The 20637-nt window shown below is 35.4% G+C and overlaps 1 protein-coding gene across 1 annotated transcript in view; it reads left to right on the forward strand.

Annotated features, from left to right (window-relative positions):
* Positions 1–20637, forward strand: part of LOC113920611 (sodium channel protein type 2 subunit alpha) — an 84197-nt gene that overhangs the window by 58811 nt on the left and 4749 nt on the right. The window contains 9 exon segments of the mRNA XM_035726810.1: positions 2802–2867; positions 2870–2955; positions 4547–4720; positions 8677–8799; positions 11265–11546; positions 12795–12848; positions 15794–15931; positions 16294–16398; positions 19741–20011. Coding sequence (XP_035582703.1) covers positions 2802–2867; positions 2870–2955; positions 4547–4720; positions 8677–8799; positions 11265–11546; positions 12795–12848; positions 15794–15931; positions 16294–16398; positions 19741–20011 — 1299 coding nt within the window.

The following is a 20637-nucleotide window of genomic DNA, read 5'->3' on the forward strand; positions in this document are numbered from 1 at the left end:
GGATTCTTTCAAGGTTGTTACATAAGATTATGTTGTATATACTTGTTGATTTTGGACTTTAATGCATTGGTGAAAATAAATACTTAAATATTAATTGTGAATTTTTAAATAATTTCAGAGGGAGAGCTGTTTGTTCAGCATAAGTTATGCAGGAAGTCACTATTTGCTATTTTCTTCAAAAAGTCTTCATACATTCCAGTGCAGTTACTTGATTATGAAAAAATGTATGACTTCCCAAAACATTCAAGTGGTATATCACAAAAATAATTTCTGTGGTATTAGTTTTTACTCTTAGCTTATCAGACAATTAGCTTATCTTTAGGGTCACAACAGACTCATATATACTTCAATAATAAGGAAATAATAAGTAATTATGCAATAATAATTATGGTACTATCAACATTTGTCTTTTGTAAAGTTTAAAAAACCACTTAACTATGAAATATTTTAGAATATATTCTATATAGGATATAGAATAACTTAACATTATAGAAAATAATAATGAATAATAGGTAGATGCCCACCAACCAACTTTAACAATTTGAATACTTCTGTCATATATGCGTCAGACTTTTTATTTAAGACAAAACAGATAGAGTTTAGGCCCATTTTGTTCCCCTTCCTCATCCCATTTTCTTCCTTTCTTCTCAGAAATAAACCAATGTCTCAAATTTGGCATTCATCATTCCTGCTAAAATTGGTCTTTTTCTATTAAATTGTTTTTTCATCTCATATCCTCTCTAGAGAAAAAAAACAAACCTAAATTTAGTTCCATTTAATTTAATACAATGAATATTTTCAGGGCATATAAATCTTCTTGATCTTTTGGGAAGCAGGAATATGAAAAAGATCTTCCTCCTCAAAGAAACAACAAATACAATACTATTTATTTCTTAGATGAGAAGCTAATAACATTTTATAGCACATCGTTAAATTTTCATGAAACAAAGGATATGATCTCTCTGACTGACATTATAAAGTAGCATCTGATAAATACCTATGCAGTAAAATATTATGCTCTTTTCAAGATGAGGTTTCCATTTTTTTATTCATTGAACAAGAGCCCTCTTCATGTTTAAAGCCTTATCTCATGACCCATCTCCCGCACCCCAGCATCCCCCTATTCTGTGTGCTGCCAGGTCCTGTCAGCTCAGTGGTATCTTCTGATTCCTAACCACTGTCACCACTGTCACCCTTGTTTGAATCTCATACACTCTTTTTTTTTTCATGCACTCTTAACTCCTTTTCCGTCTTCTTTCTTCTATTCATCCAGTGCCTTTTATAGGCAGAGATCATTCTAAATCGGTGTTCTTATCAGGTAAATCTTCACAACTCCCAAATAAATCCTTCAATGTTTTACTCGTTGGACAGTATATAAAATCTAAATTCTCCAGCTGACTCCCCAGTTCCTTTTTTCAGATTGGCTCTTAAGTGTTTTTTCTAGTCTTGACTCCTAATTCTTTCCTTCATGCAACTTCTAGACCTATCATTAAGTGTTATTGATGTCGTCGTTTCTCCATTCCTTTATAGCTCCTGTACCAGACCTGTTCTTACATATCCCTCAAAGTCTAAGCTGAAATTCATTTCCTCTGTAAAGCTCAATATCAGAAATAAATCTGTACCAATCAACTTGTACAATACCTTATTTAATTTGTGATTTTTTTTTTGCTTTCTATAATTATAGAATTTGTGAACAAAAGTCCCCTACTTAAAATGCACACTTAAAAAAAAAGATTTTATTTATTTATTTATTTGAGAGAGAGAGAGAGAGAGAGAGAGAGGGCGTGCGCATGGGGGGAGGGGCAGAGGGAGAGGGAGAAGCAGACTCCCCCCTGAGCAGGGAGAGGACGCAGGGCTCGATCCCAGGACCCTAGGATCATAACCTGAGCCGAAGGGCAGATGCTTAACAGACTGAGCCACGCAGGCGCCCCTAAAGTGCACACTTTTTTTTTTTTTAAGATTTTTATTTGTTTGACAGAGAGAGACACAGCGAGAGAGGGAACACAAGCAGGGGGAGTGGGAGAGGGAGAAGCAGGCTTCCCGCTGAGCAGGGAGCCCGATGCGGGGCTCGATCCCAGGACCTTGGGATCATGACCTGAGCTGAAGGCAGACGCTCAATGACTGAGCCACCCAGGCGCCCCAAGTGCACACTTTTTTAAGAGAAAGTCTATGTTTACACATTCTGTTATTATACTTTGTCCAATACAATTCCTTGAATGCAACAGATATTCAATAAATATTTGTTGATAAGCCTTTGATCTAGTAATCCACAAATTACACAAAGATGTTTATAATATTGTTGCCGATAATAGCCAAAATTAAAGCAACATATTCAATAATAGTGGAATAATTCTGTAAATTCTGGTTAAGTCCGGTAATCTTATTTAGAGAAGTATTGTGAAACCTTTCACAGTTCTATTTACATACAATAAAAGGGAAATACGTATATTATACCATTAAGTGAACTATTTAGAACTCAAATGTCCGTGTATGAATGGAATCATAAGATAAGGACAAGATGGAAATACCAAATTTTGGTGATTTTATTTTCTTTCTGTTTTTCTATATGTTTTTATGATGTAATATAATCCATTACAACAATCACATATACATAAAAAATATTTGCTGAATGAATGATTTTAAAAACCATACAGATGATTTCCATTTGTGTAAGTGGAAGCCATCTTAAAAATAGTTACTTACAATATATCAGGTAATAATGTAGATGAGTCTTCCATCAATAGAAATGTACATAATCAAAGAGTAACTATTTTTTCTTCATTTACTTTGACTTATTGTAGACTGTGTGCGGAAGTTCAAGTGTTGTCAGATAAGCATAGAAGAAGGCAAAGGGAAACTCTGGTGGAACTGAGAAAAACCTGCTATAAGATAGTGGAGCACAACTGGTTTGAAACCTTCATCGTCTTCATGATTCTACTCAGCAGTGGGGCGCTGGTAGGTGACATATGATCTGCTCCTTTTCTTTTACTGAAACTCTTTACCTTCCCCCTCAATGAACCTCTTGTTATATGTTTTTAAAATATGTTGCTTGTGAAGTACGAGACATTGTGTGATATTTTTAGCACAGTGTGAGCCTCAGTAAATAGCAATTTTTATTGTTGTAGAGTAGGTCTCAGATTGAATCAAACTCAGATTATGGTTTCTGTAATATTTAAAGAAAGATATTTCTGACTTTGAGTCATCAGAGGCAGTTCTTATTAAGAGTGATTATGCAGACATGATACAGGATTATCAGCTAAATATCAAACTGCTTAGCATAAGCTCCATTTTGCAGGGAATTCACTTGTTTTGTTCATGCTGATTCACTAGTGCCAATCATAGTGAATGGCAAAATAGTAGACTGACTTAATTACTGACTAGTAGCAAAGTGAAAGCATTAAAACTTAATTTATGTCCAATTTCATTCAATGGAAAGGTCAGTTTGGTCAAAATATTAATTAACATATGAAAATAGTGTGACCCATTTTCCCATTTGGTGATAGAAATGTGGCTGCATTTCTTTTATTTTTTTCAATTAGTCACTACAGGGTTTGGTGAGTTGATTTCATTAGGATTATAGTCTTGTACCTGGAGGCCTCTAAGCCTGCCTCTGATTTGATTAAGAGTCCTGCGTCTTGCCATGTACTTGAGCAAAGAGGGTCAGCCCTGCGCTTTTAATGCCAGGAGAGAGGGAACTCTGAAGTCTCACCAGTAATTAGTGCCTTTGCTGTCTTAGCTCTTGGTTCTCAGTTATACCCAGTCAAAGCTCACCGAAGTGCATCACCATGCTGGCACAATGGCTGGCTTCTGAGGGGCTTCCAGCTTCAGCTATAAATTGAGCTGGAGAGACTTTAGGCCCTTGTGCCCTGATCACAAGCCCAGATCCCCCTTTTCTCCAAAAAAAAAGAAAATTTTCTTTTGTCCTTAATCCAGGCCACCAAGTTATCCTGATAGTTTTTCCTATAAGGCGATTGAGTTAGATAAATGATCTTTTCATTCCAGAACACCCAGAGGCTCCTGAAAATGAATTCCCCACACTGTCTCAAGAGCTCTGCAAAATGTCGCAGAGCCCGGTGGAGGGGGCTTCCCCACATGCACCACACATGTGCCCATGCTGAGGGAGAGAAATAGAGAGGTGAAAGTGATAACCCTCTGTTCCTCTTTCCTTGGGCTATGGGGGTGGGGGGGGGTGTCTCCTTGCCTTGCATTTGTATTACTGAGAGAAAACATTCTAGTGTAATCAACAAAGCAGATCTACTCACACATGACTTTCTGCCTCCTGCTGTAGAGAGAAGCACCTGACAGTTTCTCAATATTTTTAAGCTCTTTGGGATATCCCGATACCCTAATTTAAAAATTATTTGAATTCATTGGTTGACTGAAGTGTGCCTGCAGGTGACCCTAAAGCACAGTACCACCATGGGGAACACAAAGCCTTCCAGACGCAGGCCCCTGAGACGAGGTTTGCAGCAGGTTTGCTCTATTGAGACATCAGTTAGAGACAAGTTTATGACAATGAAATTACATGGAATTTTCTCACTCACAGGCCTTTGAAGATATATATATTGAGCAGCGAAAAACCATTAAGACCATGTTAGAATATGCTGACAAAGTTTTCACTTACATATTCATCCTGGAAATGCTTCTCAAGTGGGTCGCATACGGTTTTCAGATGTACTTCACCAATGCCTGGTGCTGGCTGGATTTCCTGATTGTTGACGTGAGTGTTCTGCACTTCCGTGTTTCATTCCATTGCCATGTGATGATAGTTCTAGCAATGGTGACTGGCATACAGTAGGCACTCAGTAAATATGTAAATATAAATGATGATTCCCATTTTCCCAACGAGAAGATACCCCAAAATGTTTTTTTGCTGATTTAAATTCATAAACTTTCATAGGTGAAACAGTCAAATGTTGCCTTACTATACTTATTGATTTCATTTCAAATTAATATTTAAATTCCAAGTATACAGAATAATATATTAATGTAGAAGTTTTGCTTTTTTCACCCTTACCTTTTACACAATAACTGTATTTAAATTCCTCACAGTTATCTTTGACATTAGTGTTTTTGTTATCACCAGAGCTTATTGAGAAGTGTTTGTCCCACAGATGGGTTACTAATTACAAAGAAACTTGGAAGTCAAAAAAGCAGGAGACATACTTCTTGATTTATACGATGGTTGAAACAGATTGGCTGTGGGCCAATTATTTAAAAGTTGTATTAAACTGCACTGGTGTTGAAAATAAAGTGAGATGGAGTACCAGAATATAAAATTGAATACCAGAAAATTTACAAAATTGAATACCAGGTTACTCTATGATTTCTGAGGGAGAATTTTGAAGAAGATCTTACCTTTTATTCACAAATATAAAATCTTAATTTAGCAAAAAAATTAAAAATCATTTTCATTTAGTTCTGGAGGTTTACTTCTTAAATACCTTTTAAATTAGTAGTCCATTCATAATGGCTAAAAAGAAACTTAAAGGCCTTTTGTTTAGAAAAGACTAGGCAAGCCAGTGGGGACAGGGGACAGGCACATGGGAGGTGACAGGATGATGTTCACAGCCAACAAGGGAGGAGGAGGACCCTGGAATTTGCAAGAAAGCACAGTGCTAACTAGTGCATTTTAAAGATAATATTCTGTTGATTGTAATTCCATGGAAATTAAAGACATACTTTTAACTTGAAATATTTTGATATATAAAATTTACTTATCATGCTAGCAAAATAAAAAAATGGAGCTTTTCATGGAGAAAGTTATTTTTTTATAGTTTCAAATGAAAAAATATAAACTTTTGGGGCGCCTGGGTGGCTCAGTCGGCTAAGCTGCTGCCTTTGGCCCAGGTCATGATCCCAGGGTCCTGGGATCCTCAGCAAGGATCCTCTGCAGGGAGCCTGCTTCTCCCTCTCCACCCCAGTCATGCTCTCTCTTGCTATCTCTGTCTCTCTCTCTCAAATAAATAAATAAAATCTTAAAAAAAAAAAAGAAAAAGAAAAACTATCAACTTTTAATCCAGTTTGAGCTTTCTAAGCACCAAACCAAAGAAACGAAATATGAGGAAACAGTTCTTTGAATTTAAGAGAGAAGAGTATCTTTGTTATATTTTTTCCTAATCTGTCTATAGCAAATCTACTATTAAATATAATATATAAGGCTACATGCAGAATTACATCAAAAGTTTTCTGGCAATAAAAGAAGACAATAAGTAAATACTTAAAACCACATATGATTGGATATTACACAATGGAAAAACATACCAGTTCTTTTATTTGTATAATTAGATTACCAATGATACTTTTTTAAATTTTTTTATATGTGATCACGATACATTGGAAAATTTGTAATAAAAATACCTGATATATAATGTACCTGTGTAACATTAAAGACATTAAATCAATATGACCTGAATATAAAGAAATTCTTAGGAGCAATCTAGTTGCCCTGCAGCCGATGCTCATATTACTGAACATATCCTGATATTTACCTTCTTAGATTTGAGAAAATTATTATGACAATATATTAAACTCATCAGTACTTTGCTTTATGTCAAATATATTCTTGATCATCTGTTTTGTTACGGAAGATACAAATACGAATGTCATTTTTCTGGCTTGTGGGAGCTTACAGTCGACTAGTGAGGAAAGATATGTACACAACAAGATGACATCTGTGTTAGAAGTGCCGTTCACTTCCCTGAGGAAGGAGGCAAGGCTTTATGAGGCAGTGCCCTTGTGAGCTGGAGTTTGAGGGCTGAGAATGTCAGCTGATACAGATAAGGGGAAGGACACCAAAGCGTTAAGACCCATGCATGCCAAGCGGGGCCTGTGCAAGCAACAAATAATCCTAGAGGGTTAAGGATAGTGCCACGGGGTGAGGGAAAGTGTTTTCTAATTGGATGACAAGATAAGAAAGGTAAGTTGGACAAGAGTTTAAAGAACTGTGATGCCATCCAAGGAGATGTAGGCCTCTGATCTAGTTCAAGAAGCCCCTGAAGCATTCTATATGGAAAGTGACAACAACAGCTTGCTCTTTTAGGGAGAGAAATTTGGTGCAGTTGTGAATGATGGAATAGAAAGGGGATTTTTTAGAGACCAGAAGACCAGTTAGGAGATTGTTACAGGAAGAGGAGAAAGCATAAATGTATCTCCTTCTCACATTCAGCTACACAAGTCACATAAAATTGGGTATTTTACCACTTCTTTTAGTTGGCCAATAAATACTGCCCCTGTTCAGAATTTTTTTTCTTATGTCCTACTTTTATCTTTTATCCTTTAGTTTATTCCTATTTCTTATTGATTCTGTCTTCAGGGAAGATAAAGTAAGTAGTCCAGGTCCTCATATTTTATATACAGAAAATCTTCACAACAAATGATAATCTAGTAACTTTATTTTCCAATTATTAGTGAAGAGAGGGCTTCACTAGGCCTAAAATTAAAAGTTTAGATTTTAGGGGCGCCTGGGTGGCTCAGTCGGTTAAGCGTCTGCCTTTGGCTCAGGTTATGATCCCGGGGTCCTGGGATCGAGTCCTGCATCAGGCTCCCTGCTTCTCCCTCTACCCTTCCCCCCTGCTCATGAATTCTCTCACCCTCTCTCTCAAATAAATAAATAAAATTTAGATTTTAGGGAAAATATGTGAACCACTTAAGATAAATTTTTGTAGCTCATTTTTGGCCAAATTTAGAGGGCTTTTTCTATTTCACATTACATGTGCAAAATTAGTTTGAATAAATTTTGTAAAACTTTTCTGTGTACTTTTTCTTAAAAAATATTTTTTTAAATATCCATTAACACCATACTCTTAAAAGCTCTATGACACATCTATTTTTATTTATCTGTTTTTGAAATTCAAGTGTCCTTTGGGACAAAATAGTTTTTCTTAGTTTGTATAGTTTTAATGAGTTTTCTATGTATTTTCAAGGGAAATCAGACATTTCTGTGCTACCTATGACAGTTATTCTTTTCCTTTTTAGTTGAGATTTTAGAATTTCTATCAACTACATTAGTCATCTGTATAAATGACTAAAATCATTGTTCTGGCAATTTCTAATTAGTAATACTAAAATCTCAATTTTTCTTTTTTTTGGTTAATTATTTTAATTTGACCTAGTTCGTGGTTTGATGCCCTCATACTGAAGTTGACAGAAAGACAAAGCCACTTTCAGAGGCCTAGATCTTTCTGAGTGTATTTGTGTTCAGATTCGCCAGTGGTTTGCTTAGTTCACCTTTGTACTTACACTAAGTTTTAGTCATCTCCCTTTTGGGTCAGCTAAATAATAGGAGAGATGATAAATTTTACAGATCTGTAGATGAAGATTGCATTTCAGTGGCATTCTTTTTCTTGTTTTACATTTAATTAAAAAAAAACTGTTCTTATCAAGAATCTTTGAAAAGAGAACATGTATAGCTTCTTTCTCATAAGTTTATGGCAGTGGTTCTCAAAGTATGGCTCATAGACCAGTATCTTTAGCCTTACCTGGAAACCTGAAGATCTCAGGCCCCACCCCAAAACCGCTGAATCAGACTCTGCCAGTAATCTGTGTTTTCAAGCCCTCCAAGTGATTTTGGTACTCACTAAAGGTTGAGAACTACTGGTTTATTGCAGAGCAAGGTTGAACCGGGTAAGCATTTTTGTCTGTAAATGAGAAAACTGTGTTGCTTTCTCTGTATAGGTGTCATTGGTTAGCTTGACTGCAAATGCCTTGGGTTACTCAGAACTTGGTGCCATCAAATCCCTCAGAACACTAAGAGCTCTGAGGCCACTGAGAGCCTTATCCCGGTTTGAAGGAATGAGGGTAAGACCGCATGCCTTAGAATTTGCTGGAATTATAATTGAGAACAGACTGCCACTTTGTACCTCAGAAATGACAAATCCATGGAGAATTTATATCTTATACATTCATACTGACATAACCTATCAATCAATATTTGTCAGACATCGTAAACTTGACATTGTTGGAGACACTCACAGAATAGAATGCCTAAGTGATAGCTTCTTATTAGAAACAATTAGATTGCTTGTAAGTAGGTTTTTCACTCTGTGGGAACTCTCTATCATGTTGTGTAGACTTCCGATGTGAGTCAAGATTCGTTATGTTCGTTCCATTTGTAAATGTGCAGGAAATTCCACTGACTGTAATTTAAAACCCCAAAGAATTCCTCATCATTTCTTCATTGCTCCATGTGATGTGTTGGAGCCTTTTAAAATCTGAATCTGGCTCTTTAGCTTTCAAACACAGGCTGAGGTGGCTAAAAAGTAGGTCAGCTGTGGAAATCCAATACTCATTTAGAAAGGTGGTACAAAGGACGGAGGAATTTGTGCTACCATTTGTCACCCCCTCCGGGGCACAAAACCTGAGACCAACACACCCTCAGCACAGAGGAAATGATGACATCCTATCTCTGTGGATTTTGCTATTCTAAAAGAAACTGTTAGAAAATGATGCTTTTTCTGATAATTTGAAAGTAGTTACTTCGGACTTTCTCTGAATGTTGCAAACATAAACAGAAATGTGTGTAGGTGTGTGGATTTGTGTGTTGGTGTGCTCCTGGTTGCGTAGTAAAGAATTGTTAGCTGTTATATTCTTTTCACTTTACCAATTTAAAATCACCGTTTTTGCAGTAGTTTTAATTTTAAAAGGGCAAACTCTCAGTATTAGAATAATTTCATATTTTCTTTACCAAATTTTCATAGATAAGGACCTAAATTGCCAGCCATTCCATACATCTGACTATCTTGGAAAACACATGTATTATGTCTTTGCTCTCCAGTTGTTGTTTTTTTTTAACTCTGTTAACTAGAATCTCCTCACATTTGCAGAGCATTTGTTGTAGTGAACTTAAAAATAAACTGTCAAGTCTACAAGTACCTCTACATTATCAGAGAGTTGAAGTTCTCATAATAACACTACAATAAGTTCTTTAAAAGTTACTTTCATTTAAAAATACTTTAAAATATTATTCTTTACTGAATAGGCTCCAGGTGCCAATTTGCAGATGAGTTGTGCCTTTTGCCAAGTACCTGTCTGGTGTGATTGGTTGTAAGATATCGTTACTCATAGATTTATATATGTGTGTATGTATGTACGTATGTACGTATGTGTGTGTATGTACGTACGTGTGTGTACGTATGTACGTGTGTATGTGTACGTGTGTGTACATACATACGTGTGTGCATGTATGTACGTGTGTGTACGTACGTGTGTGTACGCATGTACGTGTGTGTACGTACATGTGTGTACGTACGTGTGTACGTACATGTGTGTGTAGGTGTGTGTGTGTAGGTACGTGTGTATGTGTGTACGTACGTACGTATGTGTGTGTGTATATGTATTTTTACGTATTTTTATCCCATAAGTGAGTTGAGGAAGATTAATGCATGTATTTCTTATATTTTACATGCCTGCTCATTGATAAAGTTTATTGCTGAAGTAGGTTAGGTGCACTTGCACAGAACATGATTTTTAGCTAAATATCTCCTTGAGGGATAATTTTAAAAAGTGCTGAAAAATGTTTCCTAAAAGCCCTAGTTAATTGAGAAAGCTGCAAGTAACAAAGCCATTAAGTGAAAACCCTGGGCTCAAATTGCAATCCTTTACGAGAATTTTCTTCTGAAAGGGATTCCCCAAAGGGGGATCAGAGAAATGAGATAACTTGCCCAAAGGCGCACAGCTAATTTGTGATGTAAACTGGGACACAGAGCTCCTGACTTCCAAACCTTTTCCTCCTGTCACGTATTCGATTTCCGTGCTTCGATCTCTTTGCTCCGGAGTTGTAGCTGTAGGGTGACCCTAGACTACACTGCTTGGGACAGTCCTGGCTTACACTTGCTTTCTCAGAATAATCATTACCAGTGTTCCCTTTTGCCCTGGAAATTAACCCTCAAGTGTTGTTCTCTTTCACTTTCAAATTGTGGATAGTAAATTTTATGGTTTGCAAATATTCGGAAATTGTGATATTCACACGCTGACACTGTTGCTGTTGCCATGTCACTATTTGCACTTATAATTAGTTCCATTCTTTGATGAACATTTGCTCTGTGTATGTTCTTACCTCCTGAGAAAACATTCCACAATATAAAATATATTTTATGTCATTATGAACTGTAATTGTAAAAATTTTTTATTGGAGCTACCAGGTACTAGTTTCTGCCCAATATTTTAGGAACAGGTATATTTTCTGTCACTTGACTGCTGTTCTTTTAATAGTGTTCAGAAATTGTTGAGTTTTCACTTATTTTCTCTTCTTATTTCTGTGCCAGGTTGTGGTCAATGCTCTTTTAGGAGCCATTCCATCCATAATGAATGTACTTCTGGTTTGTCTGATCTTTTGGCTAATATTCAGTATCATGGGAGTAAATCTCTTTGCTGGCAAGTTTTATCATTGTATTAACTACACCACTGGAGAAATGTTCGATGTAAGTGTGGTCAACAACTACAGCGAATGTAAAGCCCTCATAGAGAGCAATCAAACTGCCAGGTGGAAAAATGTGAAAGTAAACTTTGATAATGTAGGACTTGGATATCTTTCTCTGCTTCAAGTAGTAAGTAACCACTTTATTATTCTCTGTGATGTATTATTAAAATGAATCTGAAATCGTCTCTCTCAATATTTGCAAATACATACTTCCTCAAGCCCATCTGCCTAGATTCTTTCTAATCAGTGCTGAACTCTCTTTTCTGCATCACGCTGGAAACTGGACTGCTCTACAAAGTTTATGGTCTTTCAGACTAGGCATTAGCTACCCCAGCACCAGTCCTTGGTTACTGAGATTTCTGTGTAGGTTGCCACTCTTTTACCCCATCCCTACTCTGAGCAAAATAGAGGACCTGGCCCTAGTGTGGTGCTGGAAAAGCATGTGTGTGAAGGAGGAGGAGGAGTGGTAGATTTCTGGACTCCTCAGCTAGCAGACAGTATCAAACCCTCATCAAACTTTCATCCACCCGATCTCCACCACCCCCATAACCAAACTCCCACCTTACATCTGTCGCACAGATGCCTACTCTGATCCCCACCTTTCCTGCCTGTTGTTTGAACTCCTTCCAATGGGGAGATTGCGCTCCTGAAAACAAAAATCGTCTACCAAGTCTATGATGTCTATTATAAATTCATAAAAATCCATTCAATTTCTTAACTGACCACTCTCTGAGATGATCCACCTGCATGATATCTAACGCTATATGAATATAAAGGGAAAGGACAGATCCTGCGGCTCTAAGGAGCTGAAAAAAATGTATAAAATTGTTCTTAGGTGTGGTGTCTGCACAAAAACCACAAATATTTAAAAGAGTAAATTGCAGTTGAATATGTTTGTTTTCAGATTAGGCAACTACTTCATCTTATGGAATAATTGGCTCAAAATAGTATAATCAACGATATGGAGATTTTTCAAGAACAAATCATGATTAGTGATTGGTGATAATACCAAAAGAATAAGAATGGAGAGCATTAAGATCAAACAATGCAACATATTTTTCAACTGGTGTGATACTATTTTATCAAATTTCATGTTATATTCTTATAGGTATATCAGAGTCAAAGATTGTTGATAATTGCTTTTATGATAGCATATTGTTATCATCTCTCATGATTTAATTATAGATTTATAGAAGAACGTAGAGTTGAAGTATTTTCCATGCATCTATTACAAAACTTTGCCCAGATTTTAAATACTAACCCCAAACTTTCATATACCTGTTTTTGAATGATTGAATTGGTCAATCTGATACTTAATTTCTTTTCTAAAATTATAATTTGTGGGGGAAAATTAAATGGTATGAATTTTTTACAGGCCACATTTAAGGGATGGATGGATATCATGTATGCAGCTGTTGATTCACGAAATGTAAGTCTTTTTAGAGGGAAGATTGTTTAATTTGATCCAGTGACTATTTCTACAGTGTTGTAATTTACTAATAAATAAAACAATGGGTCAATTTATAGATTTATATTTATATTTATAGAAATTTTTATATATATATATTTATAGAAAACATCTATATTACAAAATTTTGATTTGAATGTTTTTCTCTGCTCACTGTAAATCTTCTAACACATCTTTTCTAGTATCTAGCGTGGCACCCAGCACTTAAAATTTTGTTGATTTTGCAAAATGAGACATTTTATTTTTGGCTCTGATAGTTATGGACATTAGTGCATTAGAAGCCCTCAATCTGTACATGCACTTTCTTCATCTGTCACAGATTTCTTCCATCTTTTTATCTTCCCTGGAATAGGCAGAATCTGGCTAATGGTGGAAAAAAAACAAACAGAAAACTTTACAGTGTTTTTCTCTGGGAAGTGAGATTTTGTGATAGAAGGAAGGGGCCTTCACAATCTGCCTTAGACACCTCAGCACTTTTGAAAATTTTGTACAGTTTTCATTAATTTTTCACTATTTAACAATGGGGGAGGAAATCACATTAAAAAAAAAAAAGAGAGAGATTGGCTTCTGGTATATTGCCAGAGCATAGTAATTAAATTTGAAATGTTATTTTCCTAGCACCAATAACCAGGTGGTAACTGAGAAAGAATTCGAGTTGTTGGTTTTTTTTTTTTTTACCTTATTAAAAAAAAAGAGAGAGAGCGAGCATGAGAACTAAAAACCCTGCATTGTATCTCTGTGAGTACAATCAGGAATCCCAGTCATGTGCTTTTTTGAATAATACTAATAACTTACTACTTATTACTACTCACTCTGCTAACAGCTTTCTTACACAATCCCATTTAATCTTAAATAACAACGTTACTGGGTGGTTGATAATTAACTCCATTTCACTATTGAAGCAAAGAGGCTCAATGCGTTAAGTGGTAGTACGTGTTTTTGAACTCTGACCACAAACAATGGGCTCATGACCACTTTCTTCTACAGTACTTTCCTACCTGCTTTGCATAATTCATTTAGAGTTCTCTCTGCCTTCCCTAGCAGCAGCTTGATATACAACTTTCTTTTGGTTTCTTCCTTAGTAACTTAGCGGACAATAGCTACATAATTCCTCAGCGTTCAAGCATTTTACAAATGATGAAATCCAAGTGGACACTAAAATTATGAAAAGTTGCTCCCTCTTAATCTCAGTAGTTATCAGAGAAGTGCAAATTTAAACCACAACATGGCGTTAACTATACAATTACCTCATTGGCAATATTAAAAAGTATGACAATACCAAGTATTGTCAAGGATAAAGAGCAATAATAACTTATGCAGTGCTGACAGGGCAAAATGGATAAATATTTCTTTTAAAAAGTTGGGCATTATCACATTAGTCAATAAAATTCAAGATATTCTTTCACCTTGCAATTTCATTTTTAGCAATATATCCTACAGAAACTTGTGCACAGGCATAGCAGAATCTAAGCACAAGAATGAACATAACTTTTTGAACTAGCAAAAACTAGAAACAGCTCAAAAGTAGTAAAAATGGACAAATAATTGAATGTTATGCAATGATGAAATGATATATGTATACAGCATACAGAGCAATGTGGATGAATCTAAAAATATAACAGTTATAACAAATGTGTCCACTAGACAAAATATAGACAAAACTAATCTTATTGTTCAAGAATGCATACTTAAGTGTTAACTTTAAAGAAAAAGCGAGGAAAGAATTACCATAAAAGTCAGGATAATGTCGCCTCTAGCAGGGATTATAGAGTTTATATTTGGGAAGGATGTATCAAGGGTTTCTGAGTTCCTGGCAATGTCCTGCACCGTGAGATTCACTTTATAACAATTTATTACTACATTTTACACTTATGGGCTGTGCACTTTTCTGTATGTATTGTATTTAATTTTAAAATGTTTAAAAATATCATTTTATATCACTGTTCACTGTATACACATATAAATGAAATAAAAGTCTCATCAAAGAATAGGTACTTTTACAATATTTCTAACATTTTCCATTTTACTCTATTTCATTAGAAAAACATATCATGTTGGCCTTTACCCTCTAAATTGATTTCATGAGACACAGTGGGTCATTACCTGTATCCATTACCACTGTGACTGCTTAACTGAATTGGTTAGAACAATATCCTTTGAGACCTGAGCTAAGATTACAGCCAAAGCTCACACCAACTGTCACTCTTTTTTTGACCACAAGTGTGCTGGACAAGACAAGGCATCATTGTTACAGAAGCTGTGCCTAGAGCCTATAGACTCATTTTCAGAAGGGCATGATCCTACAGAGGTACCCATATCCACACATAAAATAATAATTCTAACCTATGAAAAGAAATGTGTAATAGAAATCAAACCTTTACACTCAGCTATTATAATAGGCCAGGCACTATTTCTTTAAACACTTTTCATATATTAATATATTTAACCTTCTCAACCACCCTATGAGGTTAAGGTTCTATTATTTTCATTTTACAGTTGAAAAAAACCAAATCAAAGAGACTAAATCTTAAAGATTTTAACATAAAATAGTGTAACGCAAACATCTCTTCTGCAGGAAGGGGAGATCCTCACTTTGCATGCCCTGTTGAAGGACTTTGCCTATAAGGGAAAGTGCATTCATAATCTAGAAATTTATTGGGTGAAAATAATTTTAATTATCTAGACTTTTCTATGAGTTGTTTCACTTTGTCAAGTCAGTGAATGGTCTTGCAGGACTCTTCAAAAAGCATGTTAGAGTTGATGTTTCATAAAATCTGTTTAATGTTTGATCTTTTTTTTTCCATTTCCAACAGTTGAGATATGCTTTGAGAATTGAAAATTAGCTGATATCTTTTTTATAAAACAAGTAGTAGTTCTAATAGTTATCATTACTTAATATTTTGTAGGTAGAATTACAACCCAAGTATGAAGACAATCTGTACATGTACCTTTATTTTGTCATCTTTATTATTTTTGGTTCATTCTTTACCCTGAATCTATTCATTGGTGTCATCATAGATAACTTCAACCAACAGAAAAAGAAGATAAGTATACTAAAACTTCATCTTTATTCTAAAATGTGAACTAAACATCTCACACTGGTTCTTTTTGGCTCTAAAATGTAATCAGCTAAATAAAATTCTGAAATTGTTTTGAAATATTTAATCAATTGTAAGTTTTTAAGTAATTGTTAATTCAGATAGCATGTATTGATATTTTCAGGATAGAAATATGACTGGTTAATAGAGAATAATTTATAGATTGAATACATGCATCTATCTCTGTAAATACAAAGATTGGCAACATTAGAATAGCACTTGGAAGCCAATTTTCACATAACTAATGAAATGGGTTTTATAGCTAGCAAAGAACATGATTTTAACAAATTTTGTTTTTATTTCTTTACTTTGGAGGTCAAGACATTTTTATGACAGAAGAGCAGAAGAAATACTACAATGCAATGAAAAAACTGGGCTCAAAGAAACCACAAAAACCCATCCCTCGACCTGCTGTAAGAATAACATGCTTTCATTCCCAGCAAGATCTATGTTATTTATCACTTGCACAGTCCAGATTGCCAGATACTAGTATTTTTATGAATTTGCAAAACAAAAGTTTTATCTTAGCCTAAGTATATGTGTTTCATATGTATATCATATGCACAAAATATATAATATAGGTATTATAAATAAACATAGAAAATATATGTAAATAAAAAATTTCAGACTTATATGCCAATAGTATTACATAGAATTGATGTCACTGAGGAGCTTCTAATAATGTAGAGAAGAAAACATATGCATACATACATTGTGTGGAAATATTGAATGTTCACAGAGTGCAGTGGGGACCAATTGGATACAATCTCAGATATTGGTACATCTCAGATATGCCCCATTTTCTATCCAGCTCTGGTGATTAAGTGGAATCATTAATGAAACAAGTCACAGGTTTTGTTTTCTTTTGGTTTTAAAAACATTTCATATTTTCCCCTAGCATCTTGCTTCTAAATCTGATAACATCATTCTCTTCATGAATTTTTATGGAGATTCCAATTGTATATTTGCCAATAGCTGCTTGGTTGCTGCAGAAATTGTTGTCAGGAGGCGAAGAGCCCTTTAAGAGAAGGGCAGTGCTTGTGTGAAGGCCCTGAGGTAGGAAGGCCAGTGAGGCTGGAATACAGAGAGTGAGGGCTCATTGGGATGTGTTGAGAATGAAGAGGTTAGGATGGGCCACACTTTTCTGAGCTTTGTAGGCCATGTTCAAAAGTTGTCTTTATTCTTAGAGCAATGGGAAACCATTGAAGGGAACCTGGTCATTTTCAGTTTTGTAAAGATCACTCAACCAGTATTGATAGGGGCAATGTGTATGCTTTGTAGACTTATTTTGGAGCTGTTTCAGAGATGACAGGTGGCCTGAACCAGGGTGGTGTGGAGATGAATAAAAGTGGATGGATTTGTGAGCTGTCACTGGAGTGCAGTTAAAAAGTTTGTCTATTAATTGAATATGGGAGACAAAGAAGGACCCAACAAAGAGAACCTACAAGTTTCTGCCATACACACTGGATGACTAGTGTCATGCAGGATATGAAGAAGGGACATGCATGGAGAAAAAAATTGGAGATGCTAGCTTGCAGAATCTGGCAATCAAAAGGAGATGGGGAAAGAATGAATATTTAGAAGTAGTAAAATAAAGTTTCTTAAGATTTGGAGAGAGATGTAGGTTTGAAGCAAAGCAAGAGTTCTGGAGAAGAAGAGTGTGAAGAGAGGGAATATAGAATAAAGTCACACATAAAATGTGGCTCAAGAATAGAATGGTCTAGGTTAGATTTAGAAGTAAGAAGGACTGACTCCTCTGATGAATATGGAGTAATATATAAAAAGATATATGTGAAAAGTCAAGATAATATGAAATGCAAAAGGAAGTAGAAGAGTTTCTTTACACTGATTTTGATGCTCTCAAAAAAGAATAGAGGGCAAAAGAATAGAATATTTCTGAGAAGTTTGGAACTATCCTGGAGCAAGTGAGTGATAATAAAGGATTCCTCATCACCGTCAAGGACCCAGATGAAGTGAGAGAACATAAATCTTTGGTGAACAAGACTGCCAGGGTTACGTAGCTTCCTCCAGCATATACTACATCCTGGGATTTAAATTGGAGATAGCGATTAGTGACTGGGGATTGGAGTTGTACATCAAAGTGACCCACTGGAAAACTACACGGGCAGAAAATCTAAGGAACTTTTTATTGATAAAAAGCTTCTGATTTTAAGCAGTTTTGAACCTACTACACTCTAGGTGCTATATCTATGAGAAAATGACACTGCTCTGTCCTGGCAGAGCCTCCAAATGACTAGAAGAAAAAAATTAAAATCAAATAAACAAGAGCAAACCATTTGCAATACAGTGTCATCAGTTTTATGACAAATGTAAACATAAAGTTTTCTGATTACACAGAGTGCTTAAAACTTAAAGTTGAATTCAAAGTCACCAGAGAAGGAGTGAGAGAAGTCTGTTTTAGTACAAGGAGACAAGATAAAATGATACAGTAGAATCTGCAAATTTTATTAAGAGGGATAGGAAATATGAAGGGTAGAAATAAAAGAAACATAGCCAGACTTGGAAAGGTAAGCTACAGTAAATAAAAGCTAAGAAAGAAAGGTTTGGAACTGGAATTAGACACATTTATCAAGTTGAAGGAGGCTCTTGAAGGACAGACCCAGCTGAAGCAATAGAAGTCCAGTCCAGCAGCCAGATACCTGCTCAGAGAAAGAAACATACAACAGACAGGTGGTGTTTGATGTCCAAGAATTTCCATAGGGAGTAACTAACGGATGTCTCTCAACTGAGAGAGATCAGAACACTAGTACAGAGAATCCAGATGGATAAACATGTCAGAATCTGGGAAAGTAGCCTGCAAAGTGTATAGGTAACAGACCATCAGCGTTTCTAGTTAAGAAAGTAGAGGACAGCCTAGTGGAAGTTAAGTCAGGGCTTGAGCCCTAGAAAGCCTGAAATACCAAGCAGGGATAGGTAAAATTGTACAAAACAGGGTCCAAACTAGCAGAACTGGTAAGGTGAGGACTTAACTTCATAAACAAGACATAAAGCCCATTAGTGCTTGGAAATAAGGTCCAAACTGAATAGGGCAAAGCCTGAACATCTGACTGTGGACTATAACTTTTTAAAAGATTATTATATTCTGACAGAAGAGTTACCCACATTTAATTTCACCAAGCTTTCCATTATTGCAAAATCTGGCATAACCACAGATCAGTAATCAAAGCTAAGGCATTAACCTTGGTACAATACCATTTAAATAAAATACAGAACTTAATTGATTTCACCAGGTGTTCCACATATGTCCTTTTTCTTGGACTATAATTTTTTAAAACATCTTCCCAGATGAAACTTAAGATGCTCTGGCTTTGGGGAAAGACAATAAAAGCAGAAACTAGAAAAAAATAAACATGAGAGAAAAAGCCGGAGAAGTATTTATTAGTTCTTTGAAGTTTACTTTGATACGCACCTCCAAAACAGGGGATAACAAAGATTTGTTAGAGTAGCAAATATTGGCTGACCGTCTGTCGTACACATGATGATGTTATGGGCACTGAGCATACAATAAGTGGTTCTTAAAGTCAGTTTATAAAATCTGATATCATGAACAGTATAACTAAAATACATTTGAAAAAATTTGTATATGCCAATATACAAAATGTTCTTCCAAGTATTAAATAAACATGGTGTGTTTTTATAAAAGCTACATTTTCATATTGCTATGTTAGAAGCAGAGAAGTCAAATTTGATTTTTTTTATGTTCCTAAGTGAATTTTACGTATTCCTTGTTCCAGAACAAATTCCAAGGAATGGTCTTTGATTTTGTAACCAAACAAGTCTTTGATATCAGTATCATGATTCTCATCTGCCTCAACATGGTCACCATGATGGTGGAAACTGATGACCAGAGTCAGGAGATGACAAACATTCTGTACTGGATTAATCTGGTGTTTATTGTTCTATTCACTGGAGAGTGTGTGCTGAAACTAATCTCTCTTCGTTACTACTATTTCACCATTGGATGGAATATTTTTGATTTTGTGGTGGTCATTCTCTCTATTGTAGGTAAGAAGAGATGCTTTTACTCAGTTAAAGAAGTTAGTGGTAAAAATTTGTTTAAAACTGTGGAAGTGTTCCTTACTAATCTTTTTCATTCATCCCAAAATTTCAGATAAAAGCCTAATAGTCCATTCTTCAGTTTGTCATTTCTCTTGTTGCATGCTGTGCATGAAATGATGTGTAAAAAAAAAAAGATTTTATATTTTTCAGCTTTCATTTATCATCTTGTCTCATTTCAGAAGACAATAACTGCAATTTGTCATAACACTCCTATAGTCACTCAGACTCCTGTGGTATAGACAAGTACTGCTTTGAATAAATAATTCACACACGCACATACACACAAAAATTATTAGAAGTAATCACATAGTCCAGAAATAAGCTATTGAAAATTGGAATAGTTTGCATGTGTGTTTACATATATTCACACATAAATAAACCTCATCATACCTTTGGATTCAGATAGTTCCTATGGTTTGTAATATTCTTTCTCCAGAAGTAGCCATTTTGTTCAAAAAACTAAAACAGGCTCATTTTCATTAATACATATTAAATGGTTAGGTATAGGGCATTAAATGAGGTGCTGGCAGTAAATATAAGAGATTTAAGACAAGGTTCTGCCTATTTGAGAA

This window comes from Zalophus californianus, chromosome 3 (assembly GCF_009762305.2).
Source record: "Zalophus californianus isolate mZalCal1 chromosome 3, mZalCal1.pri.v2, whole genome shotgun sequence".
Classification (NCBI taxonomy): domain Eukaryota; kingdom Metazoa; phylum Chordata; class Mammalia; order Carnivora; family Otariidae; genus Zalophus; species Zalophus californianus.